This window comes from Brassica napus, unplaced genomic scaffold (genome assembly GCF_020379485.1).
Source record: "Brassica napus cultivar Da-Ae unplaced genomic scaffold, Da-Ae ScsIHWf_1227;HRSCAF=1753, whole genome shotgun sequence".
NCBI lineage: Eukaryota > Viridiplantae > Streptophyta > Magnoliopsida > Brassicales > Brassicaceae > Brassica > Brassica napus.
The window spans coordinates 137,417-161,155 of record NW_026014649.1 but is presented as its reverse complement, the minus strand read 5'-3'; the positions used below and the strand labels follow the sequence as shown (position 1 = coordinate 161,155).

Below are 23,739 nucleotides of genomic sequence, written 5' to 3'. Positions count from 1 at the left end.
ACACACGGACGTCCTGTGTGTACTGAACAGACAGCCCACGTGGGCCAAAATCACTCGAACAGTCCATGGGAAGGGCCAGCGTGCTGAGTCCAAGGACCAGCGTGCTGATATGTGTACTGATGGACAGCCACGGACGTCATGTGTGTGCTGACGGACACACACAGACAGCCACGGACGTCCGGTGAGTGCTGACAGACACCCACGGACGTCCTGTGTGTACTGAACAGACAGCCCACGTGGGCCAAAATCACCCAAACAGTCCACAGGAAGGGCCAGCGTGCTGAGTCCAAGGACCAACGTGCTGATATGTGTACTGATGGACAGCCACGGACGTCCTGTGTGTGCTGACGGACACAAACGGACACACACGGACACACACGGACAGCCACGGACGTCCTGTGTGTGCTGGCGGACACCCACGGACGTCCTGTGTGGACTTAACAGACAGCCCACGTGGGCCAAAATCACCCGAACAGTCCACGGGAAGGGTCAGCATGCTGAGTCCAAGGACCAACGTGCTGATATGTCTACTGATGGACAGCCACAGACGTCCTGTGTGTGCTGACGGACGCAGACTGACAGACACTGACACACACGGACAGCCACGGACATCCTGTATGTGCTGGCGGACACCCACGGTGTAATAACCCTCATGAGCCAATAAATTTTTGGTCGAGAAAAATCCCGCTCGACCAGTTTTTAGTTGGTTCAACAAGGATTAATAAAAATAAAAATCGACCCGGTAGATTAATCTCTCGAATGGACTGTCTTGTGATTGAAAGACATTCACTTGATAGTTTGGTCGAGTCTTAAATATTTTGGTCGAATTTTTATTAAGCTGGAAGAGATTTTCCGAGAACAAGACGAGAGCCAAAGACAAGGAATATTTGGTTAAAAAGTGATTTAAAATTACTGACCAACTTCTGAGATAATTTTAGAACTAAGTTATGTCCTTCACCAGCCTGGTTGTGCAGTTATTCAGTCTTAGACCTGCTAAGCGTCAAGCCACTGCTGGTAGGGCTTACGCTTTAGAGTTACCAGGACCATCAGGAGCAACACATAGTTTTGTAGCTCCCGAAGTAGCATCCCGACTCAATGGAGAATTCACTAAGGTGAATTTATCCATTCCCGTTCTAACTCCCGGAGATCATGTTCTTGAAACTGAAGGTTGTATTCTAACAGTTCCAATCATTATCCAAGATATGGTTTTTCCGGCTGATTTGTTAGTTCTCCCCTTAGAGAGGTACGAGGTAATCTTAGGGATGGATTGGCTGTCAAGTTACCGAGCTCACCTGGATTGTGGTCGAGGGAAGATTGTTTTTGAGAGAGATACCCAACCCTCTTTAGCTTACCATGGCATAGTACCAAGTGATGGAGCGTCACTAGTGTCAGCATTGAGAATTGAAAACCTTTTGGAGAAGGGTGAAGAAGTATACTTAGTGACCTTAGTTGCTGGACCAGTAGAAGACGAGAAAGAGCAGAACATGGAAGAAATACCAGTAGTCAAATAATATGAGGACGTGTTTAAGGCATTAGAGGGATTGCCGCCATCTAGGAGTAACCCCTTTAGTATAACCTTAGAACCCGGATCAGCTGCAATAGCAAAGGCACCATACCGAATGGCACCAGCAGAACTCGCTGAGTTGAAGCAGCAGTTAGCTGATTTGTTAGACAAAGGTTTCATACGTCCTAGTTCATCACCATGGGGAGCACCCGTGCTATTTGTAAAGAAGAAAGACGGAAGCATCCGGTTATGTATTGATTATCGTGGAATCAATAACGTAACCATAAAAGACAAGTACCCACTCCCAAGAATTGATGAGCTATTAGACCAGTTACAAGGTGCAAGCTGGTTTTCGAAGATTGATTTAGCTTCAGGTTATCATCAGATTCCGATTTTCGAAACCGATATCATGAAGACCGCCTTTAGAACCCGCTATGAACACTTTGAGTTCGTAGTAATGCCTTGTGGTCTTACAAATGCCCCGGCTGCATTTATGCGACTGATGAATGAAGTATTTTGGGATTACCTGGATGAGTTTGTTATCATATTCATTGACGACATCCTCATATATTCCCGAAGTGCAGAAGAACACGAAAGGGATCTGCGACTAGTTTTGGAGCGTCTCCGAGATCAAAAGCTTTTTGCTAAGCTTAGTAAATGTCGTTTCTGGAAAAGAGAAGTTGGCTTCTTAGGACATCGAGTGTCAGAAGAAGGAGTTGCCGTCGATCCAGAAAAGATAGCTGCTATTAAGGAATGGCCGCATCCGACTTCTGTTACCGAGATTCGAAGTTTTCTTGGATTGGCCGGCTATTACAGAAAGTTTGTCCCAGGATTTGCAAGCGTATCAAAGCCTTTGACTCGTCTTACCGGTAAAGGGATTGCTTATGAATGGAGTATAGAATCCGAGAAAGCATTCGAAAAGTTAAAAGAAGCTTTGACGACTGCACCTATCTTAGCATTGCCTAAGCCTAACCAACCATACACTGTGTATACGGATGCATCTCATGTTGGTTTAGGTTGTGTGCTGATGCAAGACGATAAGGTAATCGCCTATGCATCTAGGCAACTAAGAAAGCATGAAGCAAATTATCTGACACATGACCTAGAGATGGCTGCAGTAGTATTTGCCCTTCGGATTTGGCGATCAAATTTGTATGGTGAGAAGATCCAAGTGTTCACGGACCATAAAAGCCTTAAGTATATTTTCACTCAACCTGATCTGAACCTAAGGCAAAGACGATGGATGGAGTTCGTAGCTGATTACGACATGCAGATCCTATACCATCCAGGAAAAGCCAACGTTGTTGCAGATGCGTTAAGCAGAAGGAAAGTTGATGTAGATATTGAAAAAGAACTCCAGAACCTGGAAGCGGAATTCATGATGATTAGTTTGGCTGCCTTAGAAGGAGAGGAAAGAGAACCTCTAGGACTACAAGCAGTAAGCCAAGCTGGTTTACTTTCTCGTATCCGAGAATATCAAATGAGAGATGTGAACCTGAAGAAGATACGAGAGCAGTTGAATGAAGGAAACTTCGGAGGATATCAAGTTGCAAGTGATGCAACTTTGTTACTCAATGGTCGAGTAACTGTTCCGAAAGGAGAAGGACTTCAAGAGGAGATTCTAAGGACTGCACTCCATTCTCTCTTAAGCATTCATCCCGGGAGCACAAAGATGTATCGAGATATCAGAAGATATTACCACTGGCCAGGGATGAAGAGAGATGTTGCCATATGGGTTTCCCAGTGTCAGAGTTGCCAGCGGATAAAAGCTTAACACCAAGTCCCAGGTGGCTTACTTCAAAGCTTACCTATCCCTGAATGGAAATGGGATGCAGTAGCGATGGACTTTATTTCTGGTTTACCTCGAGCACCCGGCCGTGGGAATGATGCAGTTTGGGTGATTGTCGATCGTCTCACCAAATCTGCTCATTTCCTACCGATGAAACTTACAGAAAAAGTTGAGACGTTAGAAGAGCTGTATTTGGAGGAAATAGTAAAGCTTCATGGGGTACCAGCAAATATAGTTTCAGACCGAGACCCACGCTTTACAGCTGAATTTTGGCGAGCCTTTCAACAAGCCTTGGGAACTGATTTGCATATGAGTACAGCGTTTCATCCAGAAATCGATGGCCAAACCAAAAGAACCATTAGAACTCTGGAAGATCTGTTAAGGTTGTGTATCCTAGACTGGAATGGTCCGTGGGAAATTTTTTGCCGCTGATAGAATTCTCCTACAACAATAGCTACCACTCTAGTATTGGTATGTCACCATATGAAGCATTGTATGGTCGACCTTGTAGAACGCCAGTATGTTGGGCAGAAGTTGGTGAGAGAAGAATTCTTGGTCCAGAAATAGTAAATGAGGCTGCAGAGAAAGTAAGGATAATTCAAGCCAATATGAAGAAGGCTCAAGACCGACAAAAGAAGTATGCAGACCGCGGTAGAAGAGAAGTCATTTTTGCAGTAAATGATTTAGTCTTCTTGAAAGTAGCTGCACAAAGAGGAAAGGATCGATTTGGAAAAATTGGGAAGCTAGCTACTCGTTACATTGGGCCGTACCGAATTGTCGCCAGAGTTGCAGAAGTAGCCTATAGACTAGAACTTCCACACGATATGCCTATGCATCCGGTATTTCATGTGTCGATGCTGCATAAGCATATACCATATCCGAATATGGTCGAGCCGCAGCTACCAGAGAACTTGCAACCTAACCTCACTTATCCTGAAGGTCCTTTGCGAATAGGCGAGCGTCGTATCAAGAAATTGAAAAATAGAGAAATTTTGCAAGTTCAAGTATTTTGGGGAAAGCGACAGAGAGTTGTTATAACATGGGAGGATGAAGATAAGTTCCGAGTTGATTATCCAGAACTCTTCTCAGATACCCCAGTCGTCCAGTAAAAGGTGTACACTTGTATTTTGAGAATTCGAGGACAAATTCTTTTAAGGGGGGGAAGAGTGTAATAACCCTCATGAGCCAATAAATTTTTGGTCGAGAAAAATCCCGCTCGACCAGTTTTTAGTTGGTTCAACAAGGATTAATAAAAATAAAAATCGACCCGGTAGATTAATTTCTCGAAGGGACTGTCTTGTGATTGAAAGACCTTCACTTGATAGTTTGGTCGATTCTTAAATATTTTGGTCGAATTTTTATTAAGCTGGAAGAGATTTTCCGAGAACAAGACGAGAGCCAAAGACAAGGAATATTTGGTTGAAAAATTATTTAAAATTATTTACCAACTTCTGAATTAATTTTAGAACTAAGTTATGTCCTTCACCAGCCTGGTTGTGCAGTTATTCAGTCTTAGACTTGCACCTGCCTGCTTGCCTAGCTTCTTCAGTAACTGGCACATGATAATCACAAGCTGCCTGCTTGCCTTGTTTCTTAGATTGTCATGTGAGAAGCACATGAAAGGGCTGGAGTTTCTTCAGGTTAAGGAAAGGACAGCAGCTTGTGCTGAGAGTGCTGAAGCAGCTTGCCAGCTGTCCCCACTCAGCTTAGCTTTGTCCTGAGTGAAACCCTCACCTGAAGCAAGCTCACCTCATATTTAACCCCTCTCCAGCTGCTTCCCACGTTCAGAACCCTGCAGAAAAACCTAGAGAATTTCAGAGAGAAAGAGAGAAAGAAGAACAGAAAAATCAGTGAGAAAAATCAAGAAAATAAATCAAGAAAAAAAATTGGTAGTGACCTAATCTTCAACCTTAGCTCAGTTTGTTACCTTGAGAAATATCAAAAGGTGAGATTTTTAAATAAAACCCTAGACCTAGTTGAGTTCAGATCATGATCAGACCTTGATCTTTCTCTTTGATCAGTCCAGCCACAAGCTTACCTTGGAGAAGAGGATCAGCTGAGGCCATCTAGTCCTTTGGTTCGTCTTGGTAAGCTTTGGTCTCCTTGCCTCAGTCAGTATCTGATCAGAACAGTTGATGTTTAGTTTGGGTCTTGGTCGGATCAGTTGTATAAGTTCTGATACAGTTCAGTTCTTGTTAATTTCGGTTTGAATCAACCTCTTAGAAACACCAGCTATGATGTTCTGATCTAGCTTTGATTAAACCAATTTGAACTCAAGTCTGATCTTGTCCTGAACTTTGGTAGAATGACTAGAACCAATCTGAACTGGTATAGTTTGAGTCGAACCAAGCTTGAACTGATCTGATCTAAGGTGTTAAAGTATGAACCAAACTGATCTTGTAGTCATTCACTTCTGTTTCAGGTCAGAGGTGGAGTAAGGCTTTAGGTATCCAACCAGTTCCAAGACTAATCTCTTAGGTGAGTCTAGACAGAAGATGAATGTGTACATGATTGAGTTTAAATAGTAGTATCTCAATTAGATAGTAAATTCCTTGAATCCTTTAAGAAGTGTATGGTGTTTACTTAGTGTAAACACTTACACTTAAAGACTAATCAAAAGGTTAAAGTGAGATTAATCATAATCATAGTATTTGTTCTCAAGTACTAATCTTAATTATGAAATAATCATGGTTTTGATTATGGATTAATTTGGTTGAATTAAGAATTAATCTGGTTTAATTTAGAATTAATCTGAGATTAATTAAGGAGTAATCATGATTAATTAAGTATTAATCTTGCATTAATTAAAGATTAATATGAGATTAATTAAGGAGTAAATTATGATCAATTAAGGATTAATTATGTATTAATTTGAAATAATTATGGAAGTAAAATCATGTGAAGTCTTGTTATATTCACTATCCCTAAAGCCTCCGCATTACCGTGACTTGGTCCTGCGAACGGATCGCAAGGTCATGAAGACACGATGATGGGGTAGCTCCCTGGAGACTGTGTACTGCATGACGATGCAGTGTCGGATTGTTCATACCGGACATTCGACAATGATGGTGATGCTAACTCACTAGTCTTGGTTCGCCTTAGTGGTTTCTCGGGTCTAGTTTATATATTGTATTATCTGATTATGGTAACGGGCGGGTGTTGTGGAAGTGATGTTTAAAAATAAGAATTCACAATGATGATCGATATTAAAGTATAGTACTAGTACTTGCATGATCATGTATATGCATTTGATAATTGCTTGATTTATTATTGATTGTGTTGTGATTCTAGATTCACTGAGTAAACTAGTTGCTCATGACTCATTTGTGTGTGCATGTAACCCTTAGGCGGGAGACACTTAAATCTTTTGGATGGAAGGATCGGCCAACCAGCGGGAGTATTTTGTTGTCCTTGCAACGTACGTTTTGATGTATATTTACTTAAAACGTTGTTGGGCGATAGGCCGTAGGGTAAACTATAACAGTTTGTAAGATGTTTAAAGTAGCTAAAAAATGTATAAAAGATGTTTATAAATCACGAGTTATCATATGATATTAGTCCTTGTCCGGGACGAACTAACTATCGAATATTGCTTTATCGGGTTGAAAAGCCTAGAGTAATATCCGATAGGAGTGTCTGTGTTCTTTGGTTGTTGGTCTAAGGTGAACATCGACCATGTCATTTCCGGTTATCTACGATCAGGGGTGTCACACACGGACGTCCTGTGTGTACTGAACAAACAGCCCACATGGGTCAAAATCACCCGAACAGTCCACGGGAAGGGTCAGCGTGCTGAGTCCAACGACCAACATGCTGATATCTCTACTGATGGACAGCCACGGACGTCCTGTGTGTGCTGACGGACACACACAGATAGCCGCGGACATCCTGTGGTTGCTGACGGACACACACGGACGTCCTGTGTGTGCTGACGGACAGCCACAGACGTCCTGTATGTACTGAACAGACAGCCCACATGGGCCAAAATCACCCAAACAGTCCACGGGAAGGGCCAGCGTGCTGAGTCCAAGGACCAGTATGCTGATATGTGTACTGATGGAGAGCCACAGACGTCCTGTGTGTGCTGACGGACACACACGGACACACACGGATAGCCATGGACGTCCTGTGTGTGCTGACGGACACCCACGGATGTCCTGTGTGTGCTAACGGACACCCACGGACGTCCTGTACTGAACAGACAGCCCACGTTGGCCAAATCACCCGAACAGTCCACGGGAAGGGTCAGCGTGCTGAGTCCAAGGACCAACGTGCTGATATGTGTACTGATGGACAGCCACCGACATCCTGTGTGTGCTGACGGACACACACGAACACACACGAACAGCGACGGACGTCTTGTATGTGCTGGCGGATAGCCATGGACGTCCTGTGTGTGCTGGCGGACACCAACGGACGTCCTGTCTATACTGAACATACAGCCCACGTGGGCCAAAATCACCCAAACAGTCCACGGGAAGGGCCAGCGTGCTGAGTCCGTCACACCCCCAATCCTGGATAGGATTGTCGGGAAAGCCATGGTTCGAGGAAACTTACCAGCCGGTCTTAGGACCTTAAAGTAGGCGTTCCATGGCCAAGATAGAGGGTTAAGGACGTCAGGATGCTAGCTGGATGAAGTGGACGGGTAGCTCGACTAGCTCAACGAAACTAGGTTAAGCTCACTCCAGCTCGGCCACTAATAGGTCAGCTCCACTAGCTGGGCTACTAGCTCAATCAGCTGAGGCAGCTGGGAGTCAGCTTATCTCAGCTTGACGGACTGTTCGGGTTTCGGGCCGATGGTCCGGGTCCGGGTCAGTGGCAGGCCATGAGGTCCAGCCATGTGGTCCATGAGTCGTTGGGCTCTTGTGGGCAGGCCGTGGGCTTGAGTACCAAGTCTGGGCTTGGGTTGGACGTGCCTAGAAGGTCTGGAGCCTTCTATATCCGAACAGGTACGATCTGGACCGTTGATTGTAATCGATGGACAAGATCTGTCCCAGAAGGATGCTTTGAAGGGATGTGGCTCTTCACAAATGACCTTTGGTTGCCTATATAAAGGATGCACGACCAGAGATCAAGGCATTCAATCAGTTTCGTGAGAAACCAAAGGCATAGGCTAAATAGAAAGGGAGAGAGAGAGATCGGCCGGAAAAGGGTCGGTTGTGGTGGTTTAGTACCTCCGGCAAGGAGAACAGTTTAGGAGAGAGGAGGCCGTGTGGTTATGAATACCCAGGGTATAGAGAAAGGTCTGGATAAGGACTACAAAGCCGTGGTTCAATCCAATAGGGTCAGTGGGGTAACCACCGACTCATCGGCTAAGACCATCGGGCAGTCCGAACCGGTCTAGCCATGGGCGTTTAGATTGTGTCCCATTCTTCTTATTATTTTCATCTAATTCTTCTTCTACTCCTTCTGTAAATTGTCTTGGCCTTGTGGATATGCTGGGATTGGTTATAACCGTGGTTCTGGTTGAGTAATGCGGTCGCGGTCCATAACCGTCGAGTTAGGCGCGTGCATGGTCTATACCGGCCTCAGGTAATCCGATTGGATAGGGGAGGTTCGGTTCTGTTCTGAACGGTTGAAACCCTTCCCTGAACAGTCACAATGGTTCATGACTTGTGTAGGTTAAGGCGTGGTCCTTTGGCCATAGGCCGGACACATGCACGGAGACGGTTAGGTCGAACGGTTGGAACATCTGAATGGGTGCGAGTTGCCAAGGGTCATGAGTTGCCAAGAGGCACGTGTGTCCAAAGGGTACTAGTTCCCAAAGGGTGTGAGTTCCAAACAGTTCCAATGGTTCAAGGCTTAGGCCGAACCAAGTGGACATTCCGCAGCTGCATAGTCGAACGAACGGACAGTTAGTTTAACCGGAGTGTTACGTAGCAAGGTCTGATCGGTTGTGTCATGTCCCCGATCCTGGATAGGATCGTCCGGACGGACTGCGGTGCAAGGAAATGCACCAGTCAGGTCACATGACCTAAGGACAAGCGTGTCATGGTCCTGAATGAGGGTTAAGGGCATCAGTCAGCTGAAACTTAACCAGGATACGATGGAAATAAGGGTAAAGGAGCTGGGTGAGTGTTTAGGCAGCTGGACGAGTGTTGGTTTGAGTTCAATCAGCTCGGTTCAGCTGGTATTCAGTTCACCATGATCTGTTCAGCTCACAGGAGCTGGTAGACTAGCTCACTCAGCTGGGAACAGCTGGAGGTCAGCTCAATCCGGTGAACGGTGCGTTCTGGTTCGGATCAGTGTGGGCGAGTCCGGGACGGTTACTGGGCGAGCCGATGGTCCAGGTGCAGGATGGTTTGACCAAATGGGTCTTAGGCTTGGGACAGGGAGTGGGCAAGCTCCCAGAGTGCGAGCTGAGGCTCAGTGATCGATTTGCCAAAGGAAAAAAAGGGGAGAAACCGCCAAGGGGCGGTTATGGGACGGTTATGGGACGGTTTTGGGAAGAAGGGATGGGATTTTGGTAACTGTTCGCCCAGGCGGTTGGGGACAGTTTAAATCGTCCTCTCTCTCTCTCATTTCTGATCATTCTGGTCGATTTCTACACCCTGAAACACAAAGAATCCAGAGAAAAATACAGAGAGTTGGTCGGATTCCCAATCCAAGACCCATGGTGGTGTGAAGGCCATAAAGAGACAGTTTTGGGGCAGATCAAGGGGGAAGTTGAGAACGACCCTCTGAACGGTTTTGATCATTGTTGACAACACCCAAAGCCTTATCTGGAGCCTGTGAACACACGAAAATGGTGAGGAAAGGAGGGAGTTGGCTGGAATCCATTCCCAAGGGCCAATGCAGCCTTAAAGGGAGATTGGTGTGGAAAGCAGTTTCATGGGGAACAAAGAGGGAAGTGACGCACGACCTTTGGATGGTGATTGATCATGGATGATCATGTCTAAGGCTTCTTCTGTGTCTTGGGAACACACGCAATTGGTTAGGAGAGAAGGGGGAAGGCTTGACTCCACTCTCAAAGGCATGAACAGCCTTGAAGATGGATGCAGTATAGAAACTGGTTTCATGGAAATTCCATGGAAGGAGTGATGGGCACGAACCATGTTTAGATCTTATCAATACTGGAAGTATGTGAAAAGGGTTTGATGAAGGCGTGCTAGGAAGAGCATGGACGCCCCTGATGAGGTAACAGGTGGGGACTGCAGACCATTGGGCATAGTCTGGTACACTATGGGCTGATCTGGTCCTGCAGTTACACCTTACTCTGTTTGATGATTATTAATCATATTAATCCTTGTTCTTATGATTGAGATTGATGATTAGACATAGTAGCACTGAACCATGGCTTGGCCGGTTCAGAAGAACCCTCCATGGCCTTGGTTTGGCAGCTAAGTCCGGATCTCCTACTTCCTGATGGATTTATGGCGATCTGACTTTGGAATCCTCTTAGTGGTGAATTATCATGAATTATCATGGTATTTGGGGATTTTTATCTGATTGATTTCGAGATGGTCAAGGTGGCCGGTGGGGCTGATCTAGGTCGAGATCCATAGGATCGAGATCGGTTCTTGGAATTCTGACTTGACCATTCTCTTAGTTAAGATTTATCATGAATTATCATGAATCCTAATGAGTTTTTAGGGATTGATTTAGAGATGGTCCCTTGGGCCGGTTTGGCTGATCTTGGCCGAGATCTATGGGATGGAGGCCGGTTCTGGGAAATCTGATTGGACCATTCTCTTAGTTATGATTTATCATGAATTGTCATGAATTTTAATTGATTTTTGGAGCAGGTTTGCTTGGGGTCAAAATTGCACCTGAGGGCATATTGGGGTCAGATCCTTGTGTTAGGATATCTGATCATATGTTTGTGTGCTGGAACATATTGTCACTTATGATATTTATCATAAGGAATTGCTGGTTATCCACTTTGGTGTTGGTAAGGCAGGCTGTGTGTGATCTGATCATGGGCAAGGATGGACGACCTGATCCTTGGATGATGGATTAAGGTGTCTGATCTGATTGATCAAAGGATGCACCGGTGGTAAGAGCAACACTAATCAGGTTCAGTGGGACATGGTTCCATGACTGATTAGGAAGTATGAAGACTCATCAGTTCTGAGTCATGTGGGGTGGTTGGTTGATTGACTCAGGATCTGATGGGCATTGTTAGTCTTTGTGAGGACTTGATCTGGTTAGTCCATGAGAGGACTTGGTATGATTAGTCCATGAGCTGGACTTGGTATCATAAGTTGATAAGGAAAAAGGATGTGGGACAGTGCATGAACCGGTAAGGGCCAGATGCATGTCCTTAGCTGATTGAAGACCTCCCAAAGGTTACTTATGTCTGTGGGGATGGTTGGCTGAATGACTAAGTACCCAAGGGAAGAGTTTATGCAGCTCGATCAGCTTGAACGGAGCAGCAAACCTCAAGTGAAGTGGTTCAGCTCAACTAGTTGGGTGAGCTAGCTAAGACAGCTAAGTCAGCCGGGACAATGAGCTAACAAGCTCCGGGAATGTGGCAAAGGTATGATCTGTCAATGTTGCATAGATCTAGATAGAATGGTTTAGAGGAACGGAACCTCTGATTGTATGACTTGGTCTAGGTTCAGGATCGACCATGGAGCTAGCTGGCAGTTGTGTTACTGACCAGTAGCTGAGGTGATCTGACCAGACAAGTGTTAGATTGGATTTAGTCCAATGGATGATAAATGTTATTCCGCTGTGCATAAGGTAAAAAAATGATCTAAGCTAGGGAATGACTAAGGTAGTCTTGAGCTAAGATCTGAGTTAGCCCTCGCCTATGGGCGAAGTTTTTAAATAAAGGGCAAAAAATTTTAGAGGTTCGGTCCGGGTATGGACTGAGCGACGTGAGGCATCGACCGCGGCCTAGTCGGCCGGGATCGGGTCTTACAAGTTGGTATCAGAGCATGCTTGATCCTGTTACGGACAGTGCTCAAAGATGTTGAGTTCCAAACCGAAATTATTTCTGAAAACTGAGATGACTTGGAACCTTAGTTGTGGTGAGCCAAGTGAGAGTTGAGGTAAGTTTGGGTTTCATGCTTGTGAACGGGGAAGTTCCAAGATGAGCCGGCTTAGCCAAGATACACTCTTCCACGGCAAGACCCTGAAAACATAAAGGTTAGTTTATCTAGTTATTTGGGAATAATAGATGGATTGGATGATGGACACAATGCAAGATCTTTGTATGGACGACCTGGACAAGGGAAGTAACATAGACCAGAGAGTGGCTTAGGTTGAAAGAAACGTGCAGCACTCTCTTGGAGGTAAATGTTATCCCTTGGTGGCCGTTCAAAACAAGTGAGCATATGCAATGTTCATGTTAGTCTAAGGGAGACGCTACATGGCTAGTACATGAGTGGGCTTGTGATCAGATGGATCAGCTTGGACTCAGTGTAAGTCAAGGTAGGATTCCTTAAGATTGAGTGAATGGAATGGATCAATTCCAAGAGGAATTGGAAACACGATGTTAAGTATCTTAGTATGATGAGGATTGAGGTATACTATAAACACTTTTGTGAATGGTATGGGACGTTCACAGATGTGTGATGCTTTGGAGAATGGTATGGGACATTTTCCAAATGTGTGATCAAACCGAGATCCTACTCATCTAAGTACTTAATGATCGGTGGTGTGGAAACACATTATTTGATACTGAGCTACACATAGTGTTGTGAGTCCAGGAATGGTTGGAAAAGGTTTGTTCCAGTATGGAACATGGGATGGTCCTGAACGAGTGAGTGCGGCCGGAGGGCAAGTTATGAACTCACTCGGTCTGGTTAAGGACATCCCTGTGGTGATCTTAGATAGGCCGATTCCTATAGATCTGATTGTTGTCCCCTCAAGCATCATGAAGTGATCTTGGGCATGGACTGGTTGGGAAAGTATCGGGCAACTCTAGATTGTCACCGGGGAAGGGTGCAACTTGAGAACTAGTTTGGACCCCGATTAAGTACCATGACTATTTTTACTCTGGATTGGATGAATGAAATCGACAGAGAGGACCCCGTATTTATAGAAAACGAGGGGGTAAGTCTTGCCCCACGAACAGGCATGACTGGCCAGCGGATGGGCACAATCGGCCAAGGGTTACACCCTCTCGGCCGCATGCGTCCCTTCGCCAATACAGCATGGGTATGGGTCGGACAGAGGCCCCAGGCCTTACCCAATCCCTCTGGACTTAGCCCACGGCCTTGTCCCAAGCCCCAACAGTCCATGGCCTCATGGCCGGACCCCCATGGCCCGCCAGTGGCCCGGACCTGGACCATCAGACCGAAACCCGAACAGTCCGTCCAGCTGAGATGAGCTGACTCCCAGCTGCCTCAGGTGAGTGAGCTAGTAGTTCAGCTAGTGGAGCTGACTTAGAAGTGGCCGAGCTGGAGTGAGCTTAACCTAACTCCGTTGAGCTGGTCGAGCTACTTGTTCCATCCGTCAAGCTACCGTCTTACTCGTCCTAGCTGACTCTCGACTTGTATAAGGTTAAGTCTAAGTTTCTTTACGTCCTTAACCTTCTTATCTGGCTGACTATTACGTTTCGTCGAACCATGGCCGTCCCAATGATCCTATTCAGGATCCGGGATGTTACAAGTCTCCCCCACTAACAATGGATTCGTCCTCGAATCCAAGTCATGTGTTTCATCCAACATAAACTGGTCAAAACATTTTTAAAACACGGCCTTCATCCTGGCCTCCGTCTCCCAAGTGGTCTCTTCTCAACCATTACAATCCAAAATGACCTTGACCATCTGGATTGTTTTCTTTCTCATTGCTTTTTCCATCCTATCTACGATCCGAACCGGCCTTGTTTCAAAAGTTAGATTTGTACCTATATCAGATGGTATTTCTGGTATTAAGACGTCCTGATCCGTCAAGCACTTCTGGAGTTGGGAGACATGGAATACGTTATGGAAGGCTTTCATCTCGGATGGTAAGTCCAACTTATATGCCACACTACCCACTCGTTCTATGATTCTGAACGGACCTAGGTATCTTGGATCTAATTTCCTTCTACCAGAAATTCACACTCTACCTTTAAAGGTAATCATTTTGAGATAGACCATATCACCCACTGCAAACTTCAGTTCTTTCCTTCGTTTGTCAGCGTAATGTTTTTGTCTGTCCTGTGCGGCCCTCATCTTGTCCCGCACGGACTTGATCTTCTCCGTGGTTTCCTCCATGATTTCGGGGCCTATCATGCTGCGCTTCCCCACTTGGGTCCAGCATAACGGTGTCCTGCATGGTCGTCCATAGAAAGCTTTGTATGGGGACATGCCTATACTGGAGTGGAAGCTGTTATTGTAGGAGAACTCCACTAACGGCAAATTCTGTTCCTAGGAATCACCCCAATCGAGAACACATGCTCGAAGCATATCCTCCAGCGTCCGTATAGTTCTTTCTGACTGCCCATCCGTTTGGGGATGATAAGCCGTACTCATGTTCACTCTTGTTCCTAAAGCTTTCTGAAAAGCTTGCCAGAAGTGAGAAGTGAACTTTGAATCTCTATCTGAAACTATACTTGAGGGTACTCCGTGTAGCCTCACAATCTCGTCAATGTACTTACTCACAATCCGGTCGACTCCATCAGTCTTTTTGATGGCCAGGAAGTGGGCAGACATGGTCAGTCGATCCACTATTACCCAGACAGCATCAATCCTATTCCTGGTCGTGGGAAATCCTGTCACGAAATCCATCGTGATGTGATCCCACTTCCATTCCGGAATAGGTAGGCTCTGAAGCAGTCCACTCGGAACTTGTTGTTCGGCCTTGACGAGTTGACAAGTAGGACACTTGCCAACCCATTCGGCCACATCGACCTTCATCCATATCCAATGATAGTATTGTCTGAGATTATGATACATCTTGGTCACTCCAGGATGGATCAAGAATCTAGACTTGTGAGCTTCCCTAAGGATCTCGTCCTTTAAACTCCTATCATTGGGTACGCTGATCCGACCATGAACTAAGATTGTACAGTCCTTTGCGATTTGATACTCAGTCAGGTCGTTCCGAGCAACCGTCTTCAGGTTCTCGTCCTGATCTTGGGCCGCTCGGATCCGGGTAAGTAGGTCGGCTCTATGCAACGCCTCTAAACCAGGTGGTCCATCCGTTCCGTTCAAAGCATTTAAATGAACGAAGTGTTCGACCTCATCCGGCTCGTCCGTTCCGCTTCCGAGCGCGACGTCTTCTCGCTTCCAGCTCAAGGCGTCGGCCACAAGGTTAGCCTTACCCGGATAGTAAGTGATGTCTAGGTAGTAGTCGGCCAAGAACTCCATCCACCTCCTCTGCCTTAAGTTTAACTCAGGCTGGGTGAATATATACTTCAGATATGGTCCGTAAATATCTGGACTTTGGCCCCATATAAATATGATCGCCAAATCTTTAAGGCGAATACTACCGCAGCCATTTCAAGGTCATGGGTGGGGTAGTTTCCCTCATGTTTCTTCAGCTGCCTTTATGCGTAGGCAATGACCTTCCCATGTTGAGTCAACACGCAACCGAGTCCAGTGATGGACGCATCCGTGTAGACCACATAAGGTTGGTCTGCCTCCAGAAGAACCAGGACGGGTGCGCTAGTCAGCATATCCTTAAGTGCGGATAAACATCTCGTACACTCATCAGACCATGTGAACTTAAAGTCCTTCCCAGTCAACCATGTCATAGCTTGAGCCAAGCTTGCAAATCCCTTCAAAAACTTTCTATAGTAACCTGCCAGCCCTAGGAAGCTTCTAACTTATGTGGTACTGCATGGTCGGGGCCAATCCTTGACTGCCCTGATCTTCTCTGGATCCCCTGAGACGCCCTGGTCAGAAACAATATGACCGAGGAACCCAATACTCTTTTGCCAAAAACTGCACTTGCTGAGTTTAGCAAAAAGTTTGTGCTCTCGTAATCGTTCCAGCACGGCTCTCAAATGTTTCCGATGAGATTCCTCGTCCTTGGAGTAGATCAGGATATCATCAATGAAGATGATCACTGATTCATCCAAGAAGTCCCGGAACACGCTATTCATTATTTTCATGAATGCAGCAGGTGCATTGGTCAGACCGAACGGCATCACTACGAACTCGTAATGGCCGTACCTGGTCCTGAATGTCGTCTTCCTAATCTCGTTTGGCTCGATAGGAATCTGATGATATCCCGAGGCCAAATCGATTTTAGAAAACCACTTAGCTCCTTTCAGCTGATCCAACAGCTTGTCTATCCTGGGTAATGAGTATTTGTTCTTAACAGTTACCCTGTTCAACCCTCGATAGTCGATGCACAGACGCATGCTACCATCCTTCTTTTTCACAAAGAGGACTGGTGCACCCCAAGGGGAGCTACTTGGCCGTATGAACCCCTTGTCAAGCAATTCTTCCAATTGCTTCTTTAGCTCGGCCATCTCGGCCGGAGCCATTCGATACAGACTCTTGGACAGCGGAGCTTTCCCTGGTTCCAGCTCAATCAGAAAGGGATCGGACCTATCAGGGGGGACACCCTGTAGCGCCTGAAACACATCCTGGAACTCGGACACCAACGAATCCTCGCGTGGGTCTAACAGAAAACCAGAACTGTCAGGCTCTGTAGTTGTAATTGTAGCCAAGAATGACTGACAACCCTGTTCCAGCATCCGAATTGCTCGAACTTCTGAAACCACTACTTTCTCTTGAGCCTGACACAGACCTTGGTACTCTATCGGGTGAAGTCCATTCTACAATTGCACACGACCCTTATGGAAATCGAGAGTGGCTCGGTACTTTCCCAACCAATCCATACCGAAGATCACTTCTTGATTCTTTAGGTGGACACAGACCAGATTCACAGGGAAGACCTTTCCCTGGATCTGTACTGGGATATTCGACATGAGACCTAGTGAGTTCATGGCTTGCCCACCGGCCGCCCTCACTATCCCAAAATTATCACCAGCATCCAGACAGAAAAGACCCTTTCCGACCAGTCCCGGACTCACAAAACTATGTGTAGCCCCTGTGTCGAAAAGCACGTGGGTTTTTACCCCACCGACCATGAGGGTTCCTATCAGAGACCCCCATCAGAATCCCCTAGACCATTCTAGGTTCCATACCAAGCATTACTACTTGAATGTAAAAAGATAAATTTAGAAATTACCAGAGATCGAATCAAAAGATCCGGAAGCTCCGTTGTTTCGTGACAGTTCATAGCGTTGGGACGCCTTGCCTGAGTCTCCATTGCTCTTTCCCTGACTTCCTTGCAGCTTGGGACACTCCGATTGGAAATGTCCTTGCTGGCCACAATGGAAACAAGTCATCGTGCTGCTTCTACCAGACGGGTTCGGTCGAGGACAGTTTTGGAACACGCAGGTCGCCCACCAGAGGTCCTACCTCCGTCCGCCTGGTCCCATTTTCTCTTTTTATCATTAGTCTTGCCCAATGGGCCAGACTGTGGCTTAGCCTTAATCTTAGCTTCTTCAGCCAAGTTAGACTCCAGCAAAGCCACCCGTTCCACCAGTTCTCCGACGGTGTTGAAAGTGCAGATCGAGCAGTGGGTCTTCATTTCCGGCCTTAGGCCTCGGATGAACCTACGGACCTGGACTGACTCGTCATCCAGCTCTCTTCCAACGAACCGTCAGAGTCGGTTGAACTCTTCTTCGTACTCCCGTACGGTCCTGCGGCCTTGGACCAAATCTAGAAACTTAGCTTCCAGACAATCCCAAGCCTCAGCAGGAAAGTATTTGCGGTTAATTCAACTTCAAAATCCGCAAAAATTGTGAGACTTCCATTGGTGCGCTTGTCAACTGCAAGCCACCAATTATGCGCGTCCCCTTCCAGGAAGTGAACCGCAATGTCTCGTCTGTAATCATCTGGACAGCGAGTTGATTGGAAGATTCGGACCAGCCTACTCCTCCACTCATCTGCCACAACAGGGTCGGTACTACCTGAGAATTGCTTTGTACCCAATCTGGATAGATGTTGAAGCAAACTCAGATAGTCAACCTTCTTTACAGACCTTTCCGGTGGATCGATCTCGATCACCTCAACCGCGTCCACAGCTGGACCCGTAGCATTAGGTGTAGCCGTAGCTAAAGGTGTAGCTTGACCAACTGATGAATTCACTAGTGGAGTGAACAGCTGAGTCATAGCCGCCACCTGGTTACCCATTACTTTCATGGCCTCTAACAAGTCCTCTCAGGACAGTGCTGCGGGCATGTTGGCCGTTCCCTCGGCCCTTTTCTCACGCTGCACACCATCACTGTTAGCGTTCGAGGATTCTACTTCCTCGTCACTTTCCTGATGTTGCGGACCTTCTGGTTGCGTTCCCGTAAGATTGGCCTGGTCAGTCGGTAACACATCCCCGGTGTTAGTCACAGCCGGCTCGGTTGGTAACCCGGACGTATTAGATCCTTCCGCGGCCGCTTGACTTGACTGACCGGCCATTTTCTTATTCCTTTGGGTCTTTCCCGATTTGCTTTTCCCAGCCTAAGGATTCAGACATTGTTAGTAAAACATATACATAACATAACCGAGACAATTAATCCCTAGACCTAACTATCAAACCTCACCATGAGACTGAAGCAGCTAGCTGCGTGTGTGTGGACTACATAACCCAACTATCCTAGAATCAAGCATGCTCTGATACCAACTTGTAACACCCGAATCCGGCCTCTCGACGAAACTGGACCCGTTTGCTACTTAATCAATCCTTTGCTTGTTTGATTCATTTTAAGTCTTTCATTTACTAAGCCATGTTCGAATCTGAGGTTCTAAAACAATTGAACAGATAGCCCAACGGAATATAAATGTATATAAAATGTATTACTTAGAAACTATAGAAACTATAAAACCACAACTTCTTAATCGTTTCATAGACAATCACTAGTTCATCCCTAGCATCATCTAACCACACGTTACACAGCCTCTCACTGACCGAGCCTTCACGGCTCCTTGGCTTGACCAGAACCATCCTTAGTTCCTGAAACCACAACCAGATAAGCATTAATCTTAATCGAGAATAGAACTGGTCGATTCTACAATGCTTGGCTTGGTTCCTAGAACATAGATAAACCTCGGACATTATACTTATCAAAAGATATGAACCTGCCTACCGAATCCTAAGTCATTCAACCAACCACCCTTTGACTTAGAATCAGATAGACAGTCCAGAATAGATAAACAGAACACACGAACAGTCTGGATCGTCCCGAAGACCAATCCGTCCATCCAGATAGAATCTAGGTGCGACCGGCCTAGATGAAGTCCAGATCAAAGGCCCAACGGACTTCCTTACCTGATCCGGCCTTGGGCCTGGATCCAACGGACGAGTAAGCCTCACGCCCAATCCGGTTAGGCCAAACGGCCGATCGGACCTTTCGACTCTTACCCTGGCTTAGACAAACCGTGTACTTATCTCGACGGACAAGACATGGTCTGATCCCTAAGGAACGGACACGACCTGTCTCAACAGGCACCGTTTGGAACATGCACGCCTTTGGTCCTTGGTACCTCTTGGTCCTCGTACCTCTTGGCGTCCGTAACCCTTGGTTACTTACACCCTTTGGCAACTCACAACCTTTGGAACTCGTGACCTTTGGTACCTCACAACCCTTGGTAACTCGTGACCTTTAGCCACTCGTGCCTCTTGGGACATGACCAAACGTTTAGCCCAACCGCCCAGTCTATGGTGCGATTCGAACCGACCGTCTAACCGACCAGCGTCTAGGTTAGCGGTTTGGTTATGACCGACCAAGTCTAGGGACGTGTCCCTTGGACTGAACCAACACAACCCTTCGTGTATAATCAGAAAGAAGAGAAAGGGCCGGATAGAAACAAGAAGAGGAGAAGCGGTTAGGTCTAATGGACCGACCAGAGCCGCGGTGCGATCACAAGGACCGTCTGTTCGGTCTGATGGAGCCATAGCCCACCATGTACCTTCTGAACTGTGTCAGGGTTCTCCATGCTCTTCTCCTACTCTCGGTCTCCCATACTTGATCGGAGGTTGCCTCACAAACGATCAGATCGCTGGAAACCTAACCACCACACAATCGGCCTTGCTTTGGCCGGAAACTCTCTCTCTCTTTCTTTCTCTTTCTATGATTTCTCTGAGTATTTTTACTCTAGATTGGATGAATGAAATCGACAGAGTGGACCCCATATTTATAGAATACGAGGGGGTAAGTCTTGCCCCACGAACAGGCATGACTGGCCAGCGGATGGGCACAATCGGCCAAGGGTTACACCCTCTCGGCCGCATGCGTCCCTTCGCCAATACCGCATGGGTTTGGGTCGGACAGAGGCCCAAGGCCTTACCCAATCCCTCTGGACTTAGCCCACGGCCTTGTCCCATGCCCAAACGGTCCATGGCCTCATGGCCAGACCCCCATGGCCTGCCACCAGCCCGGACCCGGACCATCGGACCGAAACACGAACAGTCCGTCCAGATGAGATGAGCTGACTCCCAGCTGCCTCAGCTGAGTGAGCTAGTAGTTCAGCTAGTGGAGCTGACTTAGTAGTGGCCGAGCTGGAGTGAGCTTAGCCTAACTCCGTTGAGCTGGTCGAGCTACTTGTTCCATCCGTCCAGCTACCGTCTTACTCTTCCTAGCTGACTCTCGACTTGTATAAGGTTAAGTCTAAGTTTCCTTACGTCCTTAACCTTCTTATCTGGCCATGGAACGCTTGTCTTGATGTCCTTAGACTGACTAGTACGTTTGCTCGAACCATGGCCGTCCCAATGATCCTATTCAGGAACTGGGATGTTACAGGGTCACCAGCCCCTACAACCTCCTTAGTGGCGATTGTGACCAAAAAGGCCTCACAACCCTTCTCAAGCATCCGTTCCACTTGGACTGCTGATATCACTAAGCATCCGGAGGTCGGACGAATACCTTGGAACCTGATCGGGGGTCCACACCCACTCTCAAACTGCACCCTTCCTCTGTGACAGTCCAGAGTGGCCCGGTTCTTTCCAAGCCAGTCCATGCCTAATATCACCTCATGATTCTTAAGGCAGACCACAACCAGATCCATAGGCATAACTCTATCCTGGATCACTATTGGGATATCCTTTACTCGCCTTAATGAATGCATTACCTGCCCACCGGCTGCATTCACTATGCAAGGATCATCCTCTGTTCCCATCTGGAACAACCCTTTTCCGATCATATCTAGGCTCACAAAGCAGTGTGTAGCTCCAGTATCAAACAGTACGTGTGTTTCCACACCACCAATACATAGGGTCCCTACATAAGACCCCCCTTTTCTAAGATCCTGGATAGGATCGTCCGGACAGACTTTAGTGCGAGGAGACTTACCAGTCAGGTCAGTGTTGGGGTCTAAAACGGTCACGACGGAATTACCACCCGAAAATCCTCGGAGATCGTATTTCCGAAAGAGATAGTAAAAATAAAGATATAATTTTTGTAAAAAAATAATAACCAATATGAAGTTTTTACGAAGAAGTATCCTTGAAGATTCAAAAGCAAACGAACCAAGCTCGGTCGTTGCGTAACTACCGCACATACACGCTGTTCGGTCGCTACGTAGCAACCAAGTCCGAGCCGATGCCGGTCGCGACGAAGCGACCAAACATCCGACCCGCTCGATCGCTACATAGCGACCAAGCTCAAACAATCGTCCCGCTCGGTCGCTACGTAGCGACCGAGTTCGAGCCAAAGCTCGGTCGCTACATAGCGAGTGGCCTTGAGCCAAAGTTCGGCCGTTGCGTAGCGATCGAGCTCTTCCGAACATCGATACAACACCAGTCCATGCATTCTCGTCAAACCTTCAAATGCCATTTCCCGAAGACCGTAGCAAGCTCAGTCCATGCTTTCCGCTATTCTAAATCATCGATCAGACTTTGCGAATTAAAAACGTGTCGAGTCAGAAGACAGCCCAAAGGGACCTAAAATACGACTCGAGGCACATCCTATGATTTCTTAACCAAAAGCCCGTAAACCAGAGCACGGTTTATGCTTGGTCCACAAGGAAGGATAAATGTCAAGTTTCCGCGGATAAATACGGAAGTTTTGAAAATAATTGTGAAGATCGGGAAAAATGGAATATCTCCATTTTTATGCTATGACGGCTTAAGGGCAGAAGAGTAAAAGCGTAAACCGACCTTGGAGCTAGTATCTAAGGAGTCCTGCGCGAGGAGCATGGAGGAAACTTTTTCAGAGCAAACTTAGCACTTAGAGCAATTTAGGCATTTTTCCGTTTTTGTTATTTCGAGCTGCGACTCAATTAGGTTTAGCCGTCTTAGGGTTGCTAGAACTAGGAATCTCGCCGACAGCTCTCGAGCCCAGGCCTATACCTTGTTGTAAACGCTCATACGCAAATTCGGAAATAAGATCTTCTTTGCTCTCTTCTTCGATTTCTTATACTTTATCGTTGTTATTCTCGTGTTCTGATTGCTTGACGTGTGGTAATTAGCAGATATCCGGGTCCTCTGGGAAATTAGGGTTTTCCTAGTTTCCTTATTTAAACGGAAATCGACAGTGTGAATTTCGGTTCCCACAGTTTGGCGCTAGAAGGAGGGGGAGTACGGATCAATCTAACCCGCAAAAGCCACATCACGCTCAATCAGACATGTCAACTAACGACGCGGATAACGTGCAGACTCCCCTTAACGGAGGTAGCGACACCGATCTCCACACTCCAGCAGCGGACGTATCCGCGGCCAACGCACAAGCCAACGCCGCGACGCTCGAGGAGTTTAAAAAGATGTTCGCCACCTATGAGAAAAGGTCGGAAGAACAGGATAAGCTCGTGAATACCTTGACCAAACAGGTTGAAACCTTAACGGCAAGGACCCAAGCAATCCGTCCCCGCGGAACCACCAAAATCCGCGGGAAGAGGCTCAACTTTGCTACCCCACTCGACAGATCAGGAGTCGCGCGGGAATGACCTTCCAGTCAAAACCCTAGCGAGAAATCTCCCATCGAAAAGGGGAACCCTGAAAGTCTTCCGCCCCCTGCAAAGGACTCGGAGGATAATGAAGCCGAACGCATTGACCTGGATCCTAGCGATGTCTCCAACGACACCGACGAGGACGTCGACAGACATCCAAGAAGGACCAGGAGCCGATCTGCTCGGGAAGGCTCCCCATTCAAAAAACCAATGACGGAAGAAGAAGAAGAAATCGCCTATTGGAACGAACAAGAGGAGCTGGCTGAAAGGCAAACCGAGCTCACTCGCAGTAAACGCCGACAGGCTCGGAAATCTACTGACGAGACATCGGATATCCGCGATCTTCGCGACTACATCACCAAGACTGCGGCAGAAGTGAGGGCCGTAAAGTCTCAAATCCATCATGCTACTAGTGCTGCCCCCGAAATCGATCGACTGCTGGAAGGAGCTCGGAAGACCCCTTTTACCAGTCGCATTTCGGACATGAGGGTGTCTGATCCGGGAAAAATCAAAGTACCAAAGTACGATGGTACGGCCGATCAAAAGCGCACCTTCAGGCTTTCCACATCGCGATGGGAAGAGCTAGACTGAAGGACGGCGAAAAGGATCCCGGCTAC

The 23,739-nt window shown here is 46.9% G+C and overlaps 1 protein-coding gene across 1 annotated transcript; it reads left to right on the top strand.

The window, feature by feature from the left end:
- The first annotated feature begins 947 nt into the window (after positions 1-947).
- On the top strand, positions 948-1,511 carry LOC106427778. The gene has a single exon (XM_013868506.2). The coding sequence runs from the start codon at positions 948-950 to the stop codon at positions 1,509-1,511; it is 564 nt and encodes a 187-aa protein (XP_013723960.2).
- Positions 1,512-23,739: the final 22,228 nt, after the last annotated feature.

Excerpts from the sequence above, each read along its gene's own strand:
- LOC106427778 (XM_013868506.2), top strand. The coding sequence starts at position 948 with ATGTCCTTCACCAGCCTGGTTGTGCAGTTATTCAGTCTTAGACCTGCT.